At 61.4% G+C, this 11,369-nt stretch overlaps 1 protein-coding gene across 4 annotated transcripts; it reads left to right on the forward strand.

Moving 5' to 3' along the window:
* Nucleotides 1-488: 488 nt before the first annotated feature.
* On the forward strand, nt 489-7,764 carry NRBP2 (nuclear receptor binding protein 2). Of its 4 annotated transcripts, XR_014843258.1 has the most exons (20): nt 489-895; nt 1,367-1,489; nt 1,558-1,659; nt 1,754-1,843; nt 2,019-2,059; nt 2,155-2,249; nt 2,352-2,375; nt 2,447-2,530; nt 2,617-2,672; nt 2,767-2,862; nt 3,878-4,010; nt 4,124-4,226; nt 4,330-4,380; nt 4,460-4,595; nt 4,979-5,161; nt 5,503-5,556; nt 5,651-5,714; nt 5,814-5,869; nt 5,962-6,180; nt 6,242-7,764. XR_014843258.1 is itself a non-coding variant. In XM_021090473.2 (19 exons), the coding sequence occupies exons 1-19, from the start codon at nt 779-781 to the stop codon at nt 6,028-6,030; spliced, it is 1,677 nt and encodes a 558-aa protein (XP_020946132.1). In that variant the 5' UTR covers nt 489-778; the 3' UTR covers nt 6,031-7,764. The 4 variants fall into 4 exon arrangements, 2 of the variants coding, with proteins under 2 accessions (XP_020946132.1, XP_020946134.1); XR_014843259.1 differs by lacking the exon at nt 4,979-5,161; XM_021090473.2 differs by having other exon boundaries at nt 5,962-7,764.
* The last annotated feature ends 3,605 nt before the right edge of the window (nt 7,765-11,369 follow it).

The raw sequence follows: 11,369 nt of genomic DNA on the forward strand, positions 1-11,369 counted from the left end.
GACCCTCCCACGAGTTCCTCGGGGTAGATGGCCTCCCCCCAGACCGCGGTGCAACCAGGGCGGAGCGGGCTTCCCCCCAGGGCTGGGTTTCAGGATGCGTGTGGCAGGAGTGTGGTGGGAAAGGGGTGCACGAAGTAGGAGCGGCCCCCAGAGCTGGGCAGGGTCGGTTCGCGCACGCCGCTGCGCGCCCTCGGGGACCCGAGGGACCTGGCTCCAGGCGGGGACGGAAACCCCTGGGGCCGGGTTGCTCCACTCAGGCTGGTCCCGGGGCTTGGGCTTGCCACGGAGGGGCGGCTCCCGGGAGGAGCCGGGCTGGGACTGCGCAGCTCCGTGGGGCGGGGCCTCGGGAGGGGCCAGGGCCGGGGCTGGCGGGGGTGGGGTGGGGGGTGTGTCCCCCGGGTGGGCGGGGCCTTGGTGCTGTGGGCGGGGCTAGAGGGCGGGCCCTCGGCCGGGGCGGGGCTCCATCTGGTGGGGCCCGGGGCGGGGACGAGTGGGGCCTCGGCCGGGCACCGCGTGGGCTTTGCGTTCTCCACTCTGGCTCCGGCCCGGGGCGGTGGCTCTGGAGCGGCAGGCGGGCTCCACCCCCGGGCCGGCCGCGCGCCCGTGCCTCCCAATTCCCGGAGCCGGGGTGGGGGCTCGAGGCGGTGGCGGCGGCCCAGCTCCCGGCTGGGCGTCTGGGCGCGGGGCCAGGAAGAGCCGGGAGCGGCGGCGGCGCTCGGCGGCGTATTGCGGGGAGGGCGGCGGCCTGGGCAGGGCGGCGGCCTGGGCCGGCCGAGCCATGGCGGCCCCGGAGCCGGTGCCGAGGCGGGGCCGGGAGCGGGAGGACGAGAGTGAGGACGAGAGCGACATCCTGGAAGAGAGCCCGTGCGGCCGCTGGCAGAAGCGGCGAGAGCAGGTGGGCACGGCGGGGCGGGGCGGGGCGGGGCGCCTCCAACCTCGAGTGGAGGGCCCCTGAGGCTCCGCGGAGCTGTGCGGACCCAGGGGGGACCAGGAGGCCCGACACCTCTCCGAACACTCGCCCAGGAGGCCCCCTTCTTGATGGGCCCTAGCGCTCCTTTAGCCTGGCCCCCACGCCCTGGTAAGAAGGGCTAGTCTCCGGAGACCACCTCCCCTTGCCTTTGGGACCAGCTGTTAGCCTCCGGGGACCATCCCCAACCCCCTAAAACAAATCCCCAATCCCCTAGATATCACCGCCCCTTTGCTCCTGGGGGCGGCCCCTCTCCCAGGACCCCACCTTCCCCCCCGGAGCTACCCGGGCCTGCATGCGATACCTGGGCTGGTGAAGAGGATGTGAGCAGAGACCAAGACCCTGGCTCTCTTCCTCCCCACACACCGACCAACACGCTCAGCACCCCCATCCCACCAGGTGAACCAGGGGAACATGCCTGGGGTCCAGAGCACCTTCCTGGCCATGGACACGGAGGAGGGGGTGGAGGTGGTGTGGAACGAGCTGCACTTCAGTGACAGGAAGGCCTTTTCTGCCCACGAGGTAAGGCCTGCGGGCCCCCTCCCCGGCCCACCTCTCGTTTCCCTGGTGACCGCCCCGCCCCTTCCCAGGAGAAGATCCAGACCATGTTTGAGCAGCTGGCGCTGGTGGACCACCCCAACATTGTCAAGCTGCACAAGTACTGGCTGGATGCCTCCGAGGCCCGAGCCCGGGTGAGCCGCCAGCGCCCCCCGGGGTGGGATGCAGCCACTGGTGGGTGGGGTGGGTGTGGGCACCCGCAGGTGGTGGAGCCTGCCCACCTCGCAGGTCGTCTTCATCACAGAGTACGTGTCGTCCGGCAGCCTCAAGCAATTCCTCAAAAAAACCAAGAAGAACCACAAGGCCATGAACGCCAGGGTATGGGGCGTGGGCTGGGGCGGCGTCAGGGCCAGGATGGAGTTGGGTGCCGTTTGGGACAGAGATGGTGAGGGGCGCGGGGCGGTGTCGGGGACAGGCACGGGGTCAGGCCGAGGCACCTCAGGCCCAGCCGCCTTTCCCGCGCCCGCATCCCACGGAGCCCGTCCGCCGCCAGGCCTGGAAGCGCTGGTGCACGCAGATCCTGTCCGCACTCAGGTGAGGGTCGGGGCTGGCCTGAGCAGCTGCCCTGCGGTGCCGCCCCTCCCCGGTGAGCCTTGACCCGGCTTCCCCGGCTCTCCCGTCCTCCCCAGCTTTCTGCACGCCTGCAGTCCGCCCATCATCCACGGGAACCTGACCAGTGACACCGTCTTCATACAGCACAACGGCCTCATCAAGATTGGCTCCGGTGCTGGCGGGCTGGGGTCAGGCGGGGCAGGGCTGGGGGGCCCGTCGGAACGGAGGGCAGAGGATCCTTGACGCCTCTTTCTCCCCATGGTGATCGGCTCAGTGTGGCACCGAATCTTCTCCAATGGTGCGTGGGGACCCTGGGGGACGGAGGGCGGTAGAGAGGTCCAGGGTGCCCACTCTCCGCGCTCCCCGCAGCGCTCCCCCGTGATCTGCGAAGCCCCATCCGCGTCGAGCGGGAGGAACCTCGGAACCTGCACTTCTTCCCTCCAGAGTATGGAGGTGAGTCCCGGAGGCCTCGTCCTGCCTCCCCCTCTGCCGCGCGGCACCCGCCACCTTGTCCACCCGGCCTCGCTCTCCCCTTTCAGAGGTCGCCGATGGCACAGCCGTGGACATCTTCTCCTTTGGGATGTGTGCCCTGGAGGTACTAGCCCCATGGCCTGCTCCCCTCCCAGCTAGTGCCCCTCGGCTCACATGTGCCGTCCCTTCCCCATGCCTGACCTTGCCCTGCCCCCCAGATGGCAGTGCTGGAGATCCAGGCCAATGGGGACACCCGGGTCACGGAGGAGGCCATCGCTCGTGCCAGGCACTCGCTGAGCGATCCCAACATGCGGGTGAGCAGGCTGCCCCACCCCTCCTGCTGCTGCCAGAGTTCCAGGCGGGGCCGGTGAGGTGCTCTGGGCAGGCCCGGAGGTGCGGCAGGTCCGCACCTGGCCTGTTACAGCAGCCCTCACCTCCACCGCCCGTCCGCAAGGAAGGCCTTGGCGGAGTGGTACCGAGTCCAGATCCCAAGGCTCCTGGGAAAGGTTCTGAGCCGGAAGGACCAGAGGGCTACTGCGTGCTGGAGGTGCACTGTTTTGATGCCCATTTTGTAAATAGAGCGAGTGAGACTCAGAGACGCCTTAGATTGAGTGCTGGAGCCAGCGTTTGCATCCAGGTCTGCCCGCTCCACAACCCCGCCTGTCAGCATCCAGGAGGCAGGCTCAAAAGGATGCGGCCTTAGCTCGTTTGGGGCGGCGAGGCCGGGGGAGGGGGACCGGGCCAAGGGCACGTGGGATGGAAGCTGCACCTCTCCGGCCAGAGTCTGGCGACTGTCTGGCTTAACCGCATGGCCTGTGGGGCTGAGGTCCAGATGGGACTGGGAGCCCGGGTGGACAGGAGAGGCAGTGGAGGGAATGGACGTGGGACAGGGCAGGGACCTGGAGCGGAGCCTGGCCTGAGGCCACCAGAAGAGGGGCAGACTGCAGGTAGGTGGGCTGGCACGGGGCTACACTGACCTCCAGGGGCCTGGGCTGACCTGTGGGCGCTCCGCCGGGCCCCAGGGCTGCCAAGCAGGGCCTGGGGTTCTTCCTCCACGGGGCAGGCTTCGTCTGTGCTTTGGGGAGAGCACGCCGACTGGCCAGGATGGGTGTGAGGCTTCCTGGGAGCAGATCGTGGGAGTTCTGGGACCAGGGCCGGCTCGACTGCCCTGTTCGTAGAGCCCCGCCCTGCCCCGCCCCGGCTGCCGAGAGGACGCCTTTTCCTACCCACGTTCCCGCGTGAAGGCGCCCACGGGACTTCCAGGGAGGGGCCTTCGGGGGCCAGAGCAGAGGGACTGCACCTACTCTGGCCTCCTCTCCACACCCCCAGGAGTTCATCCTCTCCTGCCTGGCCCGGGACCCTGCCCGCCGGCCCTCCGCCCACAGCCTCCTCTTCCACCGCGTGCTCTTTGAGGTGCATTCGCTGAAGCTCCTGGCAGCTCACTGCTTCATCCAGCACCAGTGTGAGGGGCAGGCCGGCCTGGGGCGGGCCAGGGCCTGGGGTCGGATTGCGGAAGGGGGCCCGCGGGGCCTCGTGCTTCAGGGTGCCCCGGCCTGAGTGCTCTGTGGCCTGCAGACCTCATGCCTGAGAACGTGGTGGAGGAAAAGACCAAGGCGATGGACCTGCATGCCGTCCTGGCGGAGATGCCCCGGCCCCGCGGGCCGCCCCTGCAGTGGCGGTGAGCAGCCCGGAGCCCTCCCTCCACCGGCCCGCCCCCGGCAGGCCCGCGGCGCCGGCAGGACAGGCCGGCCAGCCCCCCGCGTGTTCTCACACCCGTCTAGGTACTCAGAGGTCTCCTACCTGGAGCTGGACAAGTTCCTGGAAGACGTCAGGTGAGAGCAGGAGTGAGGCTGGGGAGGGGGCAGCTGGCAGGCTGAGCCCTCAGCCACCCCACCCCCGTCGTGTCCCCAGGAACGGGATCTACCCGCTGATGAACTTTGCTGCTGCACGGCCCCTGGGGCTGCCCCGTGTGCTGGCCCCACCCCCCGAGGAGGCCCCGAAGGCCAAGACCCCAACGCCAGAACCTTTTGACTCGGAGACCAGAAAGGTCAGCCTCCACCCCTGCCGCAGGCGCCTGCCTGCTGCCGGGAGGGCTGCCCTCCTCGGGGCCTGCAAGTCTCCAGCCCAGCTCTCTTCCAGGCTGCCAGGGACCAGGGCCTGGCTGACCCCTTTGTGAGCTGGGGGGAGGAGCACAAGCTGGGGTCCCCCTCTTTCCCAGAGGCTCCCTCATCCCTGCCTCCTGCCCCGGTCCACGCTGCTTCTCTGATTCCACCCCCCTGGCTTGCTCACTCCTGGACCCTGGGCCGAGGCGTCCTCTCCACAGCCCCAGGCATGGTGTTTTCCCCAGAGTCCCCTCCTGCAAAGCTCCCCCCAACCCGTCGGGCTCAGCCCCCCCTCTGCCTTTCCACGTCCACACCCGCTGGGTTCCAGGGGCTCTGGCTTTGGCCTTGGGTGTGCCTCTACAGTCACCACCCTGATCTGGGCCACCTCCGTCCCCGCCTGGCTGCTGTCCGGGCCCCCAGCCTGGCCTCCTTCCTGCCGGCTTCCGTCTGCGCTCCGCCACGCAGCCCAAGGTCAAGTCCTGACGGCCAGAGCTGCCCAGCCATCACGAAGGTCCTCACCCCCCACCCCCAAGGCACCCTGAGGCCTGTGCTGCTGGCATCCTGTGCTTTGCCGTCACGTCCCTGCTGCTCTCTCTCCCTCTGCTTTCCACAGCTCTCTTTGTTCAGATGTTCTCCCTACCTGTGAAAACTCCTATTCATCCTTCAGTACCCAGCTTCAATATCTAATTTTCTGGAAGTTTTCCTTAAGTTGCCAGGCTGCTGGCAGTGAGACATGCTTCTCAGGCTCCCCATTTCCTATCTCCATGCCCGTTCTGGGCCCCTCTGTGGCAGCCCCTGCTCTGGCTGTGATCCAGGCTTTGTGGGTGACCTTGTCCTTCGCCCTGCCCCCAGGTGGTCCAGATGCAGTGCAACCTGGAGAGAAGCGAGGACAAGGCCCGCTGGCATGTGAGCATGGGGGTGGGGGGGTGGGGGCTGCAGCTCACAGAGGCCTGGGGTAGGGCCGCCTCCAGGAGCCAACCGCGCCCTCCCGCCTCCCCAGCTCACTCTACTTCTGGTGCTGGAGGACCGGCTGCACCGGCAGCTCACTTACGACCTGCTCCCAAGTAGGCCAGGGATCCCTGGGCCGTGGTGGGTGGGGCGCAGGGCACGGCGGCGGTGGTGCTGCAACCTCACCCGACGCCGCGCCCCCTGCCCTGCCTCAGCCGACAGTGCCCAGGACCTCGCTGCAGAGCTAGTGCACTACGGCTTCGTCCACGAGGTGAGGTGTGCGGGCCAGGGGCGGCCAGCCTGGGAGGGCGCCTAGGGTGGGCCGCGCCCCTCCGTCCCCCCATGCCTCCCTCCACCCTGCAGGAAGACCGGACCAAGCTGGCCGCCTTCCTGGACAGCACCTTCCTCAAGTACCGCGGAGCTCAGCCATGACCTCGATCCAGTGCCTCAGTACCCCAGCCCCCGCCCCCGGCCCCCCACAGCCAGCCGTGGTGGCCCACAGGCATTGGCCCCTGGGTCTGCTCAGCATTGGCCCCTGGGTGGGTGGGGACCCGCGGCTGCCTCCTGCCCGCTTGCCTGCTAGTGAGGACCCTCCCCCCGCCCCACAGCATCCCCGAGGCCCCGGGGAGGGGCTGATGGGGAGGGGGGAGGCCCCACTGTCCCGAGGGCCAGGTCTCCTCCAGGCCACCAGCTTCCACAACCCCCCTCCCTCCCCTCCCCTTCATTTCCACCCCCTCTGGTCCCATGTGGTCCATGAAGGAGGAGGCTGCCCTGCAGGGAGCCCCAGCGCCGTGCTGGGCCGGCGGGGGACAGCCCTGGGCAGATGCGGGCCCGGGGACGTGCTCCATTCCGAGCTGGGACCACAGACCCACGCAAGGAACCACCACCTCAGACCGGCTAGTGTCAGGCCCACTGTCTGTCGGGTGCTAGGCAGGGCAGGAGAGACACTCCCGCGCCCTGGGGCCCCCGCAGGCCCACTCTGGAGCTCCTCTCTGACTTCCTGATGCTCTGAGACTGGGACTTGCCACCCCATCTGCAGACCTTCTTCCGGCTCCTGCAGCCCCTCCAAAGGGCTCCTTTCTCTCTGGTTCCCTGGCCCAGAGTGGGCAGGGTGCCTCCTCCGGGTCCTGAGGAAACCGGCCCCTGGCGCCCTCCCCCACCATGGCCCTGGCCACGCTCTCTTGGCCCATCTCCCTCCATTTTCAATTTTGGTTAATCACTCGTACATATTTTTAAGCTGCGTGTATAAATTTAGCCCATTCAGGTTTCTTTCTAAACATTTCTACTGGCACGCAAGAACAGCTTGCCGCCGCATTCTTTGTTGTCGCCATAAGGCTTTGCCACAAATCAGCGCATTTCTATAGCTCCGTAGGTCAGAGGTCTGGCACAGACCCCACCAGCCTGAGATCACGGAGTGAACAAGACTGTGTGTGTTCCTTTCTGATGCCGGAAGGAGAATCCATCTCCTGCTCCGTCAGGTCGTTGGCCTCGAGTGTCAGCCCAGTGCCAGGCGCCAGGCGGCACTTCGTTTCTTCCACTTCCTCGCGGTGAAGGGGCCCAGGTCCCCGCTTCCCCGTCTGCTGTAAACCGAAGGCCATTCTTGGCTTCCAGAGGCGCCAGATTCGTTGGCTCACGGCCCCTTCCTCCATCTTCAGAGCCAGCAACGTTGACGTGAGGCTTCCTTGTGAACCGTGTCTGGTTTTCTGCAGCCAGGGAAGAAGCTTCGTGTAATTACATGAGGTCCACCCAGATAATCCAGATAAGCCCCCCATCTCGAGGTCCTTAATCTTAATCCTAGCTTCACGACACCTTTCCCGTGTAAGGTCACATTCCCAGCTTCTGGGGTTTAGGAGGCGGATGTCTTTGCAGGAGCAGGGGTGTCACCCCTGCCCCCCCCCCGCAGCATCACCCTAACAAGAATCCAAACACCTTTGACTAAGACATGTCAGCTGAATTACATGTACGAATACAAGTGATCGTAAGCATACTCCAATACTCTCTACAGAATTATTCAAGTTCTTGCAGCTTTCATTTTAAAATTCCAGTCTAACTTACACATCTAACTGAAATCCTAGTACGAAGCTGTCTGACTCTGCATCGTCGGAAACAGTCTGAGTGTGAAATGCATAACAGATTGTACCAGTGATTAAACCGAACTACCAGTACTATCTTTGCTGCATTGACTGTCTCTGTCAGGTTTTCATTTTCACTTTTTGTCTTTTCAGAGTTACATACATACTCTTTTGAAAGCGAAACTTTTTTTAGGCCAGTAATAAATACAGTCTCTAACCCTGATCTTTTCCAAACTCCACTTTCTTAGCTGTTTCTTCAGGCATTTGAGGTGCATTTCGCAAAAGCATGCACATGCTTTTATGGCTGGTGTCCTCTAGGGGAAGAGGGGTCACTGGCCTCGACCTGCTTACCCAGCATCGTCCCAGTACAAGGGCCGTCATACCTGGTGTGATGGGTATTGTCACAGCTTCACTCCCACCGATCTCAGCAGAGAGCAATGTGTCCCGGTGTTACATTTGCTTTCTCACCTAACTCTGTGTTTTCCCAGGAGTTAATGACTGCCTCTGGGGGGAGGATCTATATTTCTCACTGACTGCTCCCTAGATTTTCCTGCAGAAACGTGAACCGTCTCGAAATACCTGGGATCTGCTGCTTAATTGACTACCGTTCATCTTTTCCTGGAGCCCCCGGCATGCGACCTCTGCCCGGGTTCCTTGTCCTTGGGCCCGGGCCCCAGCTGTCGGCGGCACCCTCCTTTCTCTGGTCAGGGCCCATGAGTTCCTCTTCCCTCGTTCACTCTCTGCCTGAGGAGGGACAGCCTGCCAGCGTCCGAGAGACGATGCCTGGGGAGCCACAGGCTCTCTGCCTCTTTGTCCTTCTGCATCTGCTTATGAGTGTAACCGGGTGCAAAGCTGGGAAGATTCTTTCTCCCTAGGATTGCGGGGGTGTCATGTCATTTCTTTTCTAGTCCCAAGAACTTTCATGCCTTCCTGAATCAAGAAGAGCCTTTGTGATTTCTTCTCGCGCTCTCTCAACCTTCTCTTGAGTGCCCTGGAAGTTCTCTGGGATGTGTGCTGACGTAGCCTTTCATATATTGTCCAGAGAGCCCAACCCTTCAGTTCTAGGACGTTTTCTTTGCTTTTTTTTTTTTTTTTTTTTTTTTTTTCCTGATTTCTCCCCTCTCCATTCTATCCGGGACTCTTCCTTAGGTGTCCAGCGTTTTCTGAGAGGTGCAACGTGTGCTGAGAACACAGGCTCTGTGCCCTTAGCACTCTGCTGCTTCCCGCTGTGTGATATCAGTCTGCCCATCTGTGCCTCCTTTTTCTCACCTGTAAACATGGAGATAACGGTTCCCACCCTGGAAGGTAGTGAGAACAGTGCCCGGCACACAAGCCCCCTGAATGCACCACTGTCAGATTTCGCAGAGGGTGGGGCTTCTGTCCACCCCACACCCACCCCTTCATCCAGCCACCGTCTTGGAGGCCCCTGCGGTACTTGACCAGCTCTAAGCACTGGAGCATGCTGACGGGTGTGGTGATGCTTGCATTTTCTGCTTTCTGGCTCTGTGATTTTGTTGTTATGCATTCTGGAAGACTCCAACTTGATCTTTCAGCCCTTCTGTCTAACTGTCATGCTCTCATTTAGAGGGGCTCTTCCTGCTCGTCCTTATTGGCTCAATGTCCTTTTTTTTCACCTCTTGTTCTTGATTTTGGATGCAACATCCTCTTGAATATCTCTGAGGATATGGTTTTAGCTTTTCTTTTTTCCTTCTTCTGCTTGCTTTATTGGCTCTGTTCCTTCTGACTCCCTTTCCTTCTCTTGTTTTTTCCTCTTCCTCAGATGTCTGGTGATCCCAGGTTGCCCAGTTGCATTTAAGAATGAGATGAGAAGGGAGTTCCCGTCGTGGCGCAGTGGTTAACGAATCCGACTAGGAACCATGAGGTTGTGGGTTCGGTCCCTGCCCTTGCTCAGTGGGTTAACGATCTGGCGTTGCTGTGAGCTGTGGTGTAGGTTGCAGACGCGGCTCGGATCCCGCGTTGCTGTGGCTCTGGCGTAGGCCGGTGGCTACAGCTCCGATTCAACCCCTAGCCTGGGAACCTCCATATGCCATGGGAGCGGCCCAAGAAATAGCAACAACAACAACAAAAAAGACAAAAGACAAAAGACAAAAAAAAAAAAAAAAAAAAAAAGAATGAGATGAGGAGATGGAGTTCCTGTCGTGGCTCAGTGGTTAACAAATCTGCCTAGGAACCATGAGGTTGTGGGTTCCATCCCTGGCCTTGCTCAGTGGGTTAGGGATTCGGCGTTGCCATGAGCTGTGGTGTAGGTCGCAGACGCAGCTCGGATCTGGCGTTGCTGTGACTCTGGGGTAGGCTGGCAGCAACACATCCGATTAGATCCCTAGCCTGGGAACCTCCACATGCTGTGGGTGAAGCCCTAGAAAAAGACCAAAAAAAAAAAAAAAAAAAGGTGATGAGATGATCTTAGTGGCTGGAGCTCATTGCCTGGTGAGCTTTGAGGTCAGGGATCCAGCCAGGCCATTCTCCTGACCACCCCCCGAGGCCAGTCTTTTCTTTTGTGTTGGGAGCTGCTGCAGAGATGCTCTTCTGAGAATTGTGGGTGGCACGTGCTTGGGGCCAGACTCGGAGCCAGGAGTGGAGGCGGTGGAAAGGGCAGGAATCTCCATGATGCCCGCATTTCCAGAACAGGACGTCTCCTCCGAAGGCCCTCGAGAGCTCACCTCCTCATCACTTCGGGCAGGGACTGAGGTCGGCCTGGTCTCCGGGTTACAACTGACTTTCACAATGATCCTTTGGGCACTGACTCCAGTGCACTTAAGCAGCTCCCATGGTCCCCTGCCTCCAGCTCCACAGTAGTCCACCTCCGCCTTCATGGGTTTCCGCCTTTACAAAATCCTCTCCTCACCACTTCAGAGAGCCGGGAGAGGAGGACAACACTGTCACGTTTAACTAGCGGTGTCTGTACTTCACGTTAAACTCCCAGCGTTGAGAAGAGGCACTTTCCAGAAAGACACCCAGCTCCTCAGGACACCTGAAGTCACTAGGCTGACAACCCTATGGCCGGAGCTTCACTGAGTCAGGGTCTTGGAATGGGTGTGGCATGCAGCAAACGCCCAGGGCACCCAGAGCCACGGAGGGACACCTGGAGCCTCTAAAACATAGTTCAGGAACTAAGGGGAGTCTGAGCGCATACCTTGCCCATGGGATTGGCTCACAAACATATCTCTTGGGTTGCAGTTCTGACGACTGTACACTGACTCTATGGGGCCATCAGCTTTAATTAAGATGCACTGCTTGGGCATATATCCGGACAAAACTCTACTTAAAAGAGACACATGCACCCGCATGTTCACTGCAGCACTATTCACAATAGCCAGGACATGGAAACAACCCAAATGTCCATCAACAGAGGATTAGATTAGGAAGGTGTATATACACACAATGGAATACTACTCAGCCATAAAAAAGAAAGACCTAATGCCATTTGCAGCAACATGGATGGAACTAGAGACTCTCATACTGAGTGAAATGAGTCAGAAAGACAAAGACAAATACCATATGATATCACTTACAACTGGAATCTAATATCCAGCACAAATGAACATCTCCACAGAAAAGAAAATCATGGACTTGGAGAACAGACTTGTGGCTGCCTGGGGGGAGAGGGAGGAAGTGGGAGGGATCGGGAGCTTGGGGTTATTGGATACAACTTGGAATGGATTTACAAGGAGATCCTGC

Source organism: Sus scrofa, chromosome 4 (genome assembly GCF_054392235.1).
Source record: "Sus scrofa isolate SSC_HxYL_T2T_F1_AM1 chromosome 4, Sscrofa_HxYL_maternal_Yorkshire_Landrace_v2.0, whole genome shotgun sequence".
NCBI lineage: Eukaryota > Metazoa > Chordata > Mammalia > Artiodactyla > Suidae > Sus > Sus scrofa.